This window comes from Takifugu rubripes, chromosome 3 (genome assembly GCF_901000725.2).
Source record: "Takifugu rubripes chromosome 3, fTakRub1.2, whole genome shotgun sequence".
NCBI lineage: Eukaryota > Metazoa > Chordata > Actinopteri > Tetraodontiformes > Tetraodontidae > Takifugu > Takifugu rubripes.
In genome coordinates this window covers 9672455-9686970 of record NC_042287.1, presented here as the reverse complement: position 1 = coordinate 9686970, position 14516 = coordinate 9672455, and the positions used below count along the sequence as shown (strand labels likewise).

At 42.1% G+C, this 14516-nt stretch overlaps 2 protein-coding genes and 1 long non-coding RNA gene across 20 annotated transcripts in view; 1 reads left to right on the top strand and 2 right to left on the bottom strand.

The window, feature by feature from the left end:
• Positions 1-5871, bottom strand: part of huwe1 (HECT, UBA and WWE domain containing E3 ubiquitin protein ligase 1) — a 31768-nt gene extending 25897 nt beyond the window's left edge. For 15 of the 18 annotated variants that reach the window (XM_029833829.1, XM_029833845.1, XM_029833838.1 and 12 more), the window contains exons 1-8: positions 5782-5871; positions 4421-4486; positions 1736-1779; positions 1504-1567; positions 1074-1172; positions 470-676; positions 219-371; positions 65-127 (exon numbers count right to left, since the gene is read on the bottom strand). In XM_029833829.1, coding sequence (XP_029689689.1) covers positions 65-127; positions 219-371; positions 470-676; positions 1074-1172; positions 1504-1548 — 567 coding nt within the window. In that variant the 5' untranslated portion in view covers positions 1549-1567; positions 1736-1779; positions 4421-4486; positions 5782-5871. Of the gene's footprint in view, positions 1-64; positions 128-218; positions 372-469; positions 677-1073; positions 1173-1503; positions 1568-1735; positions 1780-2266; positions 2286-2910; positions 3038-3104; positions 4336-4420; positions 4487-5781 lie in introns of those variants that run through there. The other 3 variants (XM_029833830.1, XM_029833831.1, XM_029833832.1) reach the window with 3 other exon arrangements.
• On the top strand, positions 5124-9963 carry LOC115249166 (uncharacterized). The gene is made up of 3 exons (XR_003887875.1): positions 5124-5242; positions 5803-5956; positions 9846-9963. It is a non-coding gene; the product is annotated as an uncharacterized lncRNA (long non-coding RNA).
• On the bottom strand, positions 6283-14323 carry phf8 (PHD finger protein 8). Its single transcript, XM_003963083.3, has 22 exons — positions 14030-14323; positions 13261-13496; positions 13072-13157; positions 12848-12974; positions 12496-12656; positions 12203-12344; positions 11783-11969; positions 11529-11691; positions 11361-11448; positions 10949-11055; positions 10757-10848; positions 10579-10668; positions 10215-10496; positions 10061-10143; positions 9813-9982; positions 9317-9402; positions 9025-9146; positions 8520-8851; positions 8337-8432; positions 8153-8262; positions 7674-8034; positions 6283-7589 (listed from the first exon to the last, which is right to left on the bottom strand). Exons 2-22 carry the CDS (start codon positions 13356-13358, stop codon positions 7501-7503), a joined length of 3072 nt encoding a protein of 1023 aa, XP_003963132.1. The 5' UTR covers positions 13359-13496; positions 14030-14323; the 3' UTR covers positions 6283-7500.
• Between the last annotated feature and the right edge of the window lie 193 nt (positions 14324-14516).

The window sequence follows — 14516 nt, the reverse complement described above, 5'->3', positions numbered from 1 at the left end:
CTTGAGGAACATGTTCATTCAGCAATTCCAAGTGAGTGGAGTGGCGGTACGCGGGAGGTCTTACAGTCATGGGCAGGTCCCTGCAGCACTCGGCCAGACCAAAGCCGTTCTCCTTCCCTCCCCAGCTCTACACAACACAAACCTTCAATAAGTGCTCCACTCGTGAACAACAGAACGCCTGAGAACATTACAACAGGTAAACAAAGCTTTGGGTGAACCTCGGCCAGGTGTTGCAGACGGGCCAGGAGGGGCGTGCGTTTGTCTGAGCCCAGTCTCGTGATGTAATTGGAGCGCTTGCTGAACACATAGAGCAGGTTTAGCACAGAGAGGACCACCTGCATGTCACAGGATGCTAACAGGGTGGTTAAATGCTGGAGGGAGGAAGAATAAGTGGAAAACAAAGTTGTTAATGAATTATTGCTGTTCATGAATAGCTGTGCAATGGTAAATGGTGATCTTTTAAACCTACCTCTATGGAACTGTACAGATGCCTGGAGAAACTATATTCAATGAGCAGGGCGGTGAAGTTGAGCACTGCCAACAGCAAAGCTTTGAGCTGCCCATTATCAGGATGGTCACACACCAGCAGCCATGACATATTTTCCACCGTCTGGCCTGCGTCACACAGAATGCCATCGAAACGGTCCAGGAGATCCACCCAGTGGTAAAGCTCACACTGTTAGAGAAACAAACCGTTAAGCTCTCAAATGTCATTTCCCAAACCCTCATATATTCATAACATCTACGGACATGCAGGGGACATTTTGATGCCAACAATCACATCATTAATGACCCATCCTGCACATCAAACACTTCCAAATGCACAATCTGGACCAACCTGCAAAACCCCACCTATAATCTAATATCTGGCAGCACAAAACCACTTAAAAGACTTGGTTTCTAGCCAGCAGAGCCGAGTCCAGGTGGTAAAGTTTACCGTGAGATAAATGACTGAAGCTCAACAAGCTAAGAGGTGAATTCACATATTCTGCAGCTGTCCTGGTGAGTAGAGGCTCCTCTAGTATCACGGGTTGGAAAACAAAACGGTTACTAGCTTGTTCTTCGAGCCTTACCTTGCCAATATTCCAGGTCTTAATATGCTGCAGTTCAACCAGCAGTTGGTCATCACTGCAGGACTTGAGCTTCTCTATGAGAATCCTACAGTCAGCCGGCTGTTGGTTCACAAAGAACATGAGAAATTGTTAATGGTTCATTCTCAGTCAGGCTCCTGTAGTTAAGATTGTTGATTGCTTTTGCAACTAATTCCTATGAAAGTAGATTATAACCAAGCTGTCTTTCAGATATGACCTGTGTAATATGTAAAGATTTTACACAACAATGTCTGGACTAAGCCCATATAAATGTGAACACGTGAGCTTATGAAATGAAAGGACGTAACCCGATTCGGTTTGATGTTAACCAGAGGTTAAGAAAACAGGGTGGAAATGAAATCAGACCAAAATCAGGAACTTCTATTAAAAATATCACAATAAACATACTCACAGCTTCTGTAGGAGTTTTCTTTAACTTGCTTCTGTCAACTTTCATTGTGATTCTTTAACTGCTCCTGTTAAGAAATAAACAGGTGATGAACTGAAACCTTGTGTCATATTAGTCAAATGAAACTGTGAGACACAAAATATTGTTTAAATGTATGTTTAAAATTGCTTAGGATCTACAGGGTAAAAGATACTGAACAAAACCACAGACTTCTTTCTGACTGAAAAATACTTACACAAAATTTGATGTCCACTCAATAGCATGTTCAATTCAAGTCACCTGCAATAAATAACAACATTAAAACTGTATAGATAACAGATGACAACATTAAAACTGTATAGATAACAGATGACAACATTAAAACTGTATAGATAACAGATGACAGCATTAAAACTGTTCAATACAAAACAGTTTCACAATCATGTTATAGACGTGTCCTAGATCTGAAAAATCTGTAACTGCACAAGATTGTATGGAGTTTATTAAAAGGTAAGTACAAACATCACATCTACTAGGAGGGCTGGACAACGTTATTGACCAGGATTAAGTTACTTTGGTTATCAATCTTGAACCGATCATCACAAAGCAGAACATTTGCTAGGTCCTAGCTAGCAACATACGACACCAATTAAATTGTTAGAGAATATTTAACGGCCTGCGACGTGTATCTATCAGTCATTATACTTCATTTTAAAGCTTCACTTCATCGAAGCGGGCTATTGTCTTGAGAATCTCTCATAATCAACTTGAGCAAGTGAGCGCTTACAGGTTGAAGTTGTAGCTCCTTAGCCAAGGAGCTAACGTCGCCGTTGCTAACGGCTTAGTATTATTTACCCAATGTTACCAAGTCACTGTACGGACGCTGGACTGCACTCACAACCACAAACGTGATGTACGTATTTCATGACTGGCTAGTTACACGAGATATAAAACCCACAAACACTAGCAGACCCGATGTACCAAATCCACTGGCCGGCAACGTTTGCTACGGAGTTCACCCAGCTAAAAGTGAGCTACCGGTACGGTAGCCACCGAGGTTTTCTCTGGACACCTAGAATACTTGGCATTTGGGCTCCACACCACTTTAAGAAAGTCAACTGAATCACAAAAAAGGTTGACATATAACCACCACAGAATATCTCAAGACGGGAAGACTTTGGATTAGCCATATCCACCGGTTTGTGTCCCAACAGGCAATCCCCATTTCATAAATTTACCATGCTGTCCTGACCTGACTCTGGACTACTTTAGGTCGAGGCTGAGTAGGCCGCGAAATACTCCGCACTCATTACAACCACGCAAACCCTCGATTTTGAACTGGCGAGACTTTAACCACAACTCGGTAACGGGTAACGGCAAAACGGCAGTGTGTCAAACGCCCCCCCAACCACGTCTCGGTGCGGCTCTTACCCCGATCCTTCGACTTCACTATCGTACCACGCGCTAGCTAGCAAGCTAGCCGCTAGTAGTTGGGAAGCCAGCAGAAACGCATAATAAGTCGCTGAATCATTGTCAGACGGGTCTAACGTGACACCGCAAATTTTTCTTTTCGTTTCCTTTCAGGGAAAATACCCCGAAAACCTTCGACACGCAGGGTGAAATACCTTCAGCCGTTAGCTATTTTCCTTTGCAGAGCAATCGCATTTGCCTTCATAAGGCTCAGACACTAGCTGTTAGCACAGGCATCATGACTCTGGGCAGCGAGCAAAAAGTGAATAAGTAGTGAATGTGCACGAATGTAAGGCACCGCTGCACGGCCCTCCTTTAGAAAAGACAACACATCCAGATGGGGAATGTCGAAAATGACAACGGGGTTTAAAGTTTTAATGATGGTTTATGCACGCAACTTGTCGGATTTCTCATTCTTTTTTTTTCTTTTTTTTGCGCAGTTGTTAGCAGATCATTTTCAGTCATGTTTTCCCTCAATGTTTATGTGTATAATTCAAACAACTGTATATACATTAGAAATCTAGTTCTATAGGAATGATTCAAGGGGAAAAAGTAGCATATGGGGGGTCCATATTCTTAATTTCATGTTTCATACATCTATTTAAAAATGTGCATGTTCACATCAAACTAAAAGCTTTTTTCTTGCACAACATAAAAAGTCAGTTTATTAATCAATTATCTAGTGGGTCACAAGGGATTGTCAGCATCGATTTGGCAAACGGAGCTACACAGTGGGCAACTGACATATGGTGCAGAATAAAGAGACAATCACACACACACACAGACACACTCGTGGCTAGTTTATACCAAGTACCAGAAGCATGTCTTTGGACTGTGGGAGGAAGCCAGACTAGCGCGCCAAAATGGGGGAAGATATGAAAGATGTGCAACGAAAGGCCGACTGGGATTGATAGAAGAGGGCCGAGAGGGTTGCTGGGAGACCGCCTGGATTTCTGGATTTGACAGCGTCAACGCTGCTGTTTCTGAAAGTTGAAATAGCTAAAATCTCTACGGTTTGGTGGCATCTGTCAGCAGGAGGTTGTGGCGACAGCACACATAAGACACGTGCTTGTTTGATTCATCTATTTTTCACGCTTCACGTTGGAGATTTGGGTGCCACAACACTTCAAACAATTTGCAAAAAAAATGAGTTCCAAAGTGTTAATCCACATAGTGCGAGTGAAGCGTGCAGGACGGTCTAATTTAGATTCTGTCTGAACAGCCTGAAGCATTGCTGCTGTGACTCTAACAGACGTCAACCTTGGAGTGTCTTCTGCAATTGACCAGAACATACAGGAATACAACTGCTAGCCAAGTGTTAATATTTCTATTTCAAGCTGGCCCAGTGGCATAAGGTTCTGCCAGTGAGGGTCATTGCAATTAAATGTGCGCTTTAAGGACTGTACAAGGGTTATTCCATTTTTAAAAAAAAATATTTCCACGGTGCATCAAATAGGTTAACGATACCTACCAGAAACAATTATGGTTGAATATCTCCAACATTGTATTCCTTGGCTTTGCAGGTTTCTCGAACTATCTGGAAATATATCAAGCAGATAAAATAGAATGAGACAAACACAAAGTTTATCGAGCATAAAACAAGGTTCACAAATGGAAAAAAGCACCCAAATCAAACACTTCTGAATATACATATTTCTTCAATTATAAATATCATCGAAGTAAATTATTTAAAATATAAATCTGTTCCAAGAGGGAGAAAAGTCTGATGCTCAACTCAAACATTATTCAGAATGGGTGCAAAGATAAGGCAGGAATATTCATTCTGCCACTTATGTTTCCAAGAATGTCCGAAAATAACCAGTTCTCTGCACTGAATATAAAGAGTAAATACAACATAGAGAACAACATGGTACTGGTCCATCAGGGAGATCGTAAGAATACCAGCGGTTTTGTCTGCTTTACAAAAAAGCTTGCAGTGAAAAAGTTGTCACCAGAATAGTTTATTACATGCATCCCAATCGTGAATAGGGTGTGAGTAACAGAACCCAGGGGTCTTGGTTTTATTCCCAGTGATGATGGAGGGGGGCAGAAATCCGAAGGTTGCAGTGAGACAGTGCTCGAGCAAGATCAAAGGTCAGGGCCTCTAAGATGCTTTGTTCATCATCGCTCTTTGGTGCCATCACCGCAGCGGGGCCGTGCGGGGCCAGGCGGGTCCGGGCGGGTCCAGACCCACTCCGACGGTCTCGGTGGACCGTGATCCGCACGGCTTTCGTACATTTCATTAAGAAGCATTGACGCATCACCCCAAAATAGCTTAGTTGGGCGCAACCAGGTTAGTTTCCCGTACACAGCAGGGATTCAGCAACTATAAGTTAACGACAGGATAGTTGCTGGTAAAGTTGCGCTATTTAATTGACCAGACTAGCAGTTTAGCCTAGCTGTATATTAGTTAGCTCTACTTTGATTGCTAATTGTGGTAGATTACGGAGTCAACTTCATAGCTCGGCAGCCATTAAAACGCACTGAATTTCCTATTACAGGTCTCTAAAAAGTGCACGTATCGAACGAGGGAAAAAAAAACAGTTTTATTCGTAGTGCCGAGGAAAACTTACACAGCAAGTGGACATGACAAGTCCAACTATGCGGGTTTCGCGCTAACTAGCTAAGCCCGAGTAGCACAATGCTGTCAATGGCATCACGGCTAAATTAAAAAAAAAATGGCGGTTTAAGTAGCGTATTATTTACTTTACGAGAGTAGAACAGCTAGGGTGGCACAGCACCCGATAATGATGTGACTCAATAACAAAAATCCTAAATTAAATGAGACGACTTGGCTCAACTAGCTAAAAGTCATGTCAATAGTGCGCTTACCTCGGATATATGTTACATTAGCTTCTCCATCTTGGACCGGAGTGATCGGGCCGTTTGGATCTCGCGAGAACGCGTGACGCAGCCTTCGCCACGCCCTTGTAGAAAACGAGAACAGCCGCACTGGCGCTACTTCCGGTTGGCCCGCTGCCAGTTCACTGGTCGTTCCAGTTCAAAGGTGAAATAAATTCCAAAAATGTGTTTTTCCTGCACGTGAAAGCAAACAGCAGATAGATTTGATGGATTTGTCTCCATTGAGAACCAAATTTTTAGAATCAAATGTGTTTGGGAATGAAAATGGCACTGTAGAAGACCCTCAACATGTTCAGGGGATAATCCAATTCCACTCCAATTGATCCAAATCTGATAATTGGACATAAATATTGGTATGATTAATGGCTCTACTACATGGGCATTGCTAGAAAATAAAGCTGAGCTTCTGGAGAATAAATAGAGCTTTAGAAAGACATCCTAAAATCAATTCAGGAAGACATTTAGTCAATGGAATATTTCATCTGCTCCAGGTTGTATTTAAACAAGTTTAAAATACAGTACGAGTCAGCACAAATGAATGTCAACAACGGCTGATAGAAAACTAAATGGATAAAAAAGGGGTACTCCCCCACACTGTTACACGGACAGGACATGACAGACTAAGAATGCCAGTTACTGCATACAAATATCAAAAAAAAGATCTTCTTTTCAAAACACTGCAATATATCATGTACAATTTATTTCAAGAAATCTCCAAAGTTTTGAACTATAAAAGAACTTAAATTACAACACATATTTACACATCCTGCACCTTGACAATATTTCCCCACACAAATCTAAATTTCTGCAGACTTACTAGTACATTCTGTAGTTTAAAAAAAAAAAAAAAAAAATCAACATAATCTCTACATTTGGTCCAAGACTGCATCTACATTTGCAGAACTAGTCTTTTAGAACCATCTCTCTTTTTTACCTACTTCAATGTATCTCTATAAATTACAGGTAACACATGTATTTACAATTTAAACTGTAAAAAACTAATTTGACAAAGTAATGGATACATTTTATACACACAATAAGTGGTAAAAAAAACCAAAAAAACCAGAAGTGGTAAAAAAAAAAAAAAATGTTGAGACAAGCATTGCATCAGTCAAGTACATCCATACATCCAAATACTACGAACTAGTACACAGAAGTGTGGCGCCACACTGGGAGCTAACTGTGAACATGCGCTTGACGTGTGCAAAACTCAATATTGGTGTGTGTAATCATACCACAAGAATGTTTAAAGTTGCAAATGACATCGAAATACAACACAGCTGCACGGCTGAGGGAAAGCCTCCACATTATATTTATATAATGCAGACAATTATATATTATATTGTTCACCAAATAAATAATGAGCTGTTTTTCATTCCCTTTAAAAAACTGGACACTAAAATTTAGAACCAAAATATTGAAAGACTATAATTTGATGTCTACCTTTGCGCTGACTTTATCTTTTCTAATAATGTCAAAACGTATATGAACAGAAAGAGAAAAGGAGTACCAAAGCAAGGTATCGATAGAGGAAATAAAGTTCAACAAAACACAACAATGTTCTAACAGTAAACAAATAAACCTCAGTACAAAATATAGCCCAGAGTCTCCGCCACCTCAGACCTATTTAACCAAAAAGATTCTTCATTCTTCATGTAAAAGTTCTCAGCCTGCTGTCCTGCATTGCTCTCACAGCAGAAGTTTGCCGTTGCGATGAATCTTGAGGATTTTCCCAAGTCTCTGTTTTGCCGTCGCAAGTCCTTTTTTTGGACGTCTCCCTGAATCAGAATCAAAAAACAGAGAGTGTGTGAGAAAACGGGCCGTCACAGACGTGCAGCTCTGCGTCAGCTGTCTGCGCTCACCTTGACCGACGCCTGTCGCTCCCTGGCTGGCCAAGCTGGCTGGTGATGCACCCGACTGAGTATTGCTGTTCTGTGGAGACAGTGAAGGTCTCCGTGAAGTGAGGAATACACCTGGGGCCATGGCTCCGCTGCCTCTGGGACCGCCGGGCCCAAAAGGACCAGGTCCTGCTGTGTACTCATGGTCCAACAGACTAGCAGAGAAGTAATCCATTTTCCTTTCTGGGCTGAAGTCTGCAGCAGACTCTGCAGCAGCAGGTGGTGAGGGTGGGGCTGCTTCCGTCTGAACAGGGGCAGCGGTGACCACAGGAGCCGCAGGACGTTGCTTTTTCGTGTATTTCCTTTTGACGGGCTTTTGCTGCTCCTGGATCAAATGAAAACCGGCATTTTGTAAAAGTCGATCTGTGTTTCTCCGCACCGTTCGCTTCAACAGATTTAACAGTGTTCACAGACGCAACGACGCTTTCCTCCTCTGTTCTCACCTGCTGAGCCAATTTAGCAGCAGCTGCTGCCAGACCCGTTTCCACAGATGCAACTCTGGCTCCTTCTCGAGCTGGTCGTTCCTGTTTGGGGAGAGTCGGCATCACCCTGGCTGTGAAGAGACAATTAATAATCAATAGTCATTACAACTAAAAATCCAGCGTGAAGCGCGAGCCCGCCTGCTACCTTTAGGACTCCACGGTGTGTCTTCCCAGTTTTTCTTCCTCTTCATCTTAGCTTTGTTAGCTAGGTCCTCCTCATCAGACTCAAGCGATGGATACACTTAAAACAATAATTCACATAATTTAACACAATCCTAAAAATAAACATTTGAAGAGGTCATTCAGAGATCTGTATGTCATTGCACACCATAGTCTGAATCTTTAAAACAGGTCCCTAAAGTTTCCTGCTCATCTGGACTGTCGTCATCACTGAGGTGACGGGCCGGCCGTTTGATTGGACGTTTTCCAGGCCGCTCGATGACCGGTTTCTTCTCGGAATGTCCCGTCTTTTTGGAGTTTCCGGTGACCCAAACTGCCCTACCACCCTTTTCCTTTACCTTACCCATCCCCTCTGTAAGTCCTCCAGAGATGGATAGAGGAGATGAAGAGGAGGAAGAGGAGGAAGAGGAAGGTGGGTTGGCCATTGACAGCATGCCCTGAATGGCATCACGCGTACTGGGAGAAGCAGGAGCTTCCTCACTGAAAGGAAAAGCAGATGTGAGCGATCAAACATCACGTCAGAAATGTAGCGTGCTGCCTCAACAACAGTGCAAACGTGGTCATTTCATAGGACATTTAATTGCACTAATCTGAAAATTACTTCCCACTAAGACAACTGTGGAAAGTATGGGATTTAAGCGGGATGATCTTACCCGACTGCTCCAGAGTCCAGACCCGCTACTTGTTTGCTGGCTTTCAACAAATCCAGAATACCTCCGGCTCCACCCTTCACGCCATGTGCAGCTAGTGCCTCTTCATCTGTGGTGTAGTCCTCCTGAAACCAAAGAAACAATCATTTTTTCATTATCTCATTAAAACTGTATACTGTCTTAGTGGTGCACTTCAACATCAGCCCAGACAGGTACCATCTATTAAAGGTGTTCTGTAGGAGCTTAAACTGCAGCAGAACATATGGAAGCATTTTTATTTCCAGGATAACCTCACCTCAATGTCAAAGTCAACCTCTCCAGGCTCCCTGATGCGATTTGGGTCAGAGCAGGGTTTGGCTCTGGGAAGTTTTCTGGGAAGAGCTGAGGGCAAATTAGAAAAGTTACAATACAGCAAAAAGTCAAAGGCTCATCCTGAAGGAAAATCCAAAACTTGTATACAAAAAAGGAAAGTAACTGTAAATCTGTGGGACGCTACTGTGGTAGATTCTCCAGTATTATCAAGCTAAGTCAAGTTCTATATACATAAGTTTCTTATTTAGATTCACATTGCTGCAATTCCCCATTGGTTTATGTGGCATAGCTGGATATAATAAAACAAATATGCTGACCTGGACTGAAGGAAGACAAGCTGAGCATATCGATTTCCGCACAGAAACATCTTGCTAAGCCACATGGGTGTGCACTTCATGTCTCACATTAGCAACTCCGTGCACATGGACACATTTGCTGTGTGTTCCAAAGCTCTTGCGCAGCTAAAGTCAGATACTTACTGCTTAATTTCTTCTTCTTCCCCGAACCTGCAGGTTTGCGCCGTGGGGGAGGGGTCTCGTCAATCTGGAGTTCATCCTCAGAATCTAAGTCCGACAGACTAGATTCTTCCATTGAAAGGTGCTTGTAACTTCCAGCACTTCCTGCACCGTTACTGCTCCCATTCTTCTTACTACAGCCAGGAGATCAGCAGGTGAGTATCTAAACTTTCTAACAAACGGCATAAAAAAGACGGAGCTCCTAAAAATACCCTTGGATTTTTCCATTAGTCAGCACCAGTTTCAGTTTGCTTTTGTTTATCTTCCCTCCCAGCTCATCTAAGGGCATGTCCAACTGAAAGATGGAAGAAACAGAGAAAATAAGACTGAAGTAATCACACAAATCCAATCCCACAGCTGTCGTACCTTGTTCCTGCTCTTGGATTTGCCAGGATTAAACTTTTTCAGTGTGTGTTTGGTGTGAATCTCAATGAGGTCAAGTTCCCCTGCCTCTGCCTTAAGTAGACTCTTCTGACTTTGTTTTTTGGTTCCAGTGGGAGCCAGGCTCCCCACCACCTCCTTTGGCTTGGGTCCCTTCTTTTTTCCTGGGGGGCGACCTGAATTCTGAGATGCAGTCAGGGGAGCTTTAGAGAGTGGGGAACCAGGAAACGGAGGTCCGGTGCGACCTATGTTTTGCTGAAAGATGTCCTGTCAAAGGATATGTGTACATTTTAGTTGAACTGTTTAAAAAAAACGCTGAAAACAGAAAAGAAAGCGGATAATTATCTACCTCAACCAATCGAATCTCCTTGGCAAGGTCTTTCACAAGTGTTTGAGTATTGATGGTTTCTGGAATTTCTACTTCATGTTCGCCTAAAGCCTACATTTATAAAGAAAAATACTTAGATAAGGAGGGAAATATACCAGGTAATATAACGATAGAACGATAAACAGAATAACATTTGAACCTCTTTACGGGTCCAGCTGCGGAAAGCATTGTTCAGGGCTTTGGCCCCGTGAACCAGGTAAGCAGCTGGGTGTCTGCGGTTTTCTCTCAAACCTGGGAAACAGAACAACACATAGTTAATGTTACCGACAAAGCCAATACATCTTAGGACACTCAGCAGGGCATTCCTAACATGCGTATTAAGATTTCTCACCTCTGAAGGTGTCAAGAAGATGCTTTCCAACGTACCAGCACACGGTTTCAAAGTTTGGGAATCGGAACAGATCTGCTGTGCTTAATCTCTTTTCTATTTCATATGCTCTGAAAATGAAGGCGGAAACAGAACTCGTTATAAGCCGTTATAATGTGTGCAACTGGGCTCATATCAATATTAGAAAACACAAGTATGCAACTCCAAAATATGGAAACTCAAAGCTTCAGTTGAGTTTCACCGAGTCTTAGTAGTGAGCATTTGGTGATGAGGGCAAAAAACAACCTTCTATTCCTAAACAAACAAGGTTCTCGCTTGTCTGAATTTTATACGTTGCCAAACTGAAAAAACACCTGACGAAAACGTTTTTTTTTTTTAACCTGGTCTTCGTATGAAGCTTCCTGAAGCAACTCACCGTAACTGCATGTCAATGTTGAGGCTGTGCAGGAAGTTCCCCCCAAATGCCAGGCAATCTACCGGCGTCAACACAGCGTGAATCCACCCTGGAAAAGGCAAAAATGGAATCAAAGCTTCAAATTTATCAGCACGAAAATCTGAAACAAAACCAAGTAATACACCTTACCTGTCGGTATGAACAAGGTGTTCCCTTGTTTGACAGAGCATCTATAACACATATCCACCTGGTCGCCAAAGAACATTTCATTCTGATTGGAAGAAGAACTCCATCGTTCAAATAATGCCAAGTTGGCTGGGGTGGGGGAAATCAGGTAGAAGATTTTCTCACCCTAAAAGGAGAAGACAGATTTAAAACAACAGTTATAAGAAACCAATAGAAACTCTGCGGCTGGAAGACAACAGTACTGAGTTTACTCTTACCCTCAGAACATGATACCACACTGAGGTGCCTCCAAAATCAATGTGGAAGTCCGTATAGCTGTCTTTCACCCCCATTAAGCAGTACTTCTGCACATTAGGACGTTCAAATATGGACTCTTCAGGCCAAAGGTTTTCCACCCAAGACAATTTCCTCACAATCTTTGGGGTTTCCACCAAGTTTGACAACCTAAAACAAGTTAATGGCCACTTAAGCAATGTTTTAATTTGTTGGTTTTGGGTGCCTAAAGTAATCTTAGCACAGCTCTCTTATTTTCTACAGGATTTCTAAACACAGTGAAACCTACGGAGTAATGGTCAAGGTATTTTTAAATGTGCTACTCTCAAAATGCTTCGGTTTGACACATTTAAAATAAAAATACGTTTGAAATTCTGTGGAATAAAATAGAAATATTTGTATACCGGGTTTCAGAAAACTCTAGGCTGATGACGTTAAGGACCTTGTCTCTGTTGGGGCTGTTGTAGTATTCAACAAAGTCTCCCAGACGCATCTTCAAGTCGCACTGACGAGACACGTCAATCACATCAATCTGTCTGTCAGAACCTGTAATTACAGTTCCATCAAATTAAACAAACGCTAGGAAAAAGGCATTACCAAAGTTGTTAGGATATATTGCAAAATCAAAATTATCTATTTAATCCTTCATCTGTACATTAGTCTTCAGAAGAGCACAGGTTCAATCATCCAAATTTACCGATGTGATGCTCCACATCGCTGACGCAGAATGAAGCTGGCGGGAGGGTCATGCCGAGTCCATCCCGCCGCAGCACCATGACCGGGACACTGAATGAATGCTCTTCCAGAAACTCAACCGTCAGCTGGGCTCCAGTTGGTTTGAGTAAAACTTCATCTGCACTGTCATCAAGAAAACAGACAGAGAAACCAAAGCGAAAATGTTAAAAAAGGGTTCAATATTACAGGTAACTTAAGAACAAAAGGGTTACACTTGAATTGGACAAATAACTGCACTAATAAATCGTTTGCAATGCAACTTGCAATTTAAACGAACGTGTTATTGCACAGCCTTGGCTTGAGGAGAGACATACTTTGGGAAAGTCCGGCTCCGTAGCTCCCTGACAAACTGCGAGCTTCCCGTTTTAACAGGTCGAGTTGGAACTCTCGTTCCAGAGGCTCCATAATCTGGCTGCTTGTTGCCTCCACGGCGTTTGCGCACTTGTTAAAGAAAAAACAGTGAAAATAATAAGTGCACTTCGAAATAAACATAATCCAATAACAGCATGACAAGGAAACATAAAGAATGTCGACTCACTGACAGAAGGTCCATGTGTAACCTCACAGTTGGGGCAGTGATACAAGTCAATTTCAGCTGCTTTGTCTTCCTCCACCCCAACACAACTACAAAAAAACATACATCAGTCAAACACTATGCAGATTTTGCAGCTACCTGCAAGAATACTGCAGCCACAGTTAACATTTTCCTGAACAAAAACAGGCTTACCTTCCATGGAACCAGTCCTGACAGATGTCACACTCAATCATGAAGCGAGTCACATCATATGGCAGGCGGCACAGGCAGTACACCGGTACGGATGCCATAGTGATACAACAGGCTTTCAGCTGCTAAGGATGTAGTCAAGCCCAGTTTCAATCAGCAAAGCCAACGTTTCTCTGGAACCAAGCTCTCAAGTCACTTCACTTCGGGTTCAAAGTAGCTGAGATCCACGTACTTTAAGCCTGTTGGAAAGCAAGAGAAGAGCTGTTGAATTTTGCAGATCCCGACGAAACCAACTAATCATAAAACTGTTGAATTCCAACCAAACAATAAAATCACAAGTGCACCTGCAAACCAGGATGCAGTCGGTGAACTACAGTGATGCTGCCTAGTAATCTGGTAATTAGCAGCTATTTTCCAAATGCAGAAAATAAGAGCCGTTATATTCGGTATAATATAGCGCTAATTAAAATAGAAGAAACACCGGTAAATTTTAAATGTAACACTTTTTTCCACGATTTGTAAATATGCAATGATATACTATTGGTAGTATCAAAACACGGACGTGCTTCGGACGTAAGCTAACGTTAGCCGGATTAGCCCCCGATGTGGCTAACCCAAACATTGAGAGCAGTGTATGTTTGAACAAAACAAGAAACATTGTAAATAACGTTGCCCAAAAAAGTTCACATATAAATTCAAATGCTAAACAGTTGCAACACGACAAATGTATGTTGTTTTGCATTAAAATGTAAATTTTGATCTTGCAACTTACCGACAGTTGGCTGCGGCAGGCCTTGAATTTGAGAGCAGATGAAATCCTTACGCAAGATCGGGGATAACGCTGGCCTTATTATGCAACGTCTGTTATTTGTAGTTTACGTCAACACATTTATCATTTTCTTAATCTTTCGATGGAAAGATCACACCCAGGAATTGATTGAAACGTAGAAGCACAACGCGAAACGACAACAGAGAGCACAACAAGAACACAATACGGTGTAGCGAACTACATCAACGCCATTTCAAATCCAGTAGCATCCGACTGTTGTGTTACTTGTCCGTCGTCATTGAACAATAAAGTTACGGGAAGTCAAACTGAGCTGCATTCATAAAAATACGTTGCAAAATGTTTAGACGCCAATAAATTGCCAAAAAGTTAGCATTATTGAGGACTACACACTAATATTAATACTAATATTACTAATAACAGTAAATAAATGAAAACTGTCAACTTCAGAAACAAAGGAGTCGTTGATCTT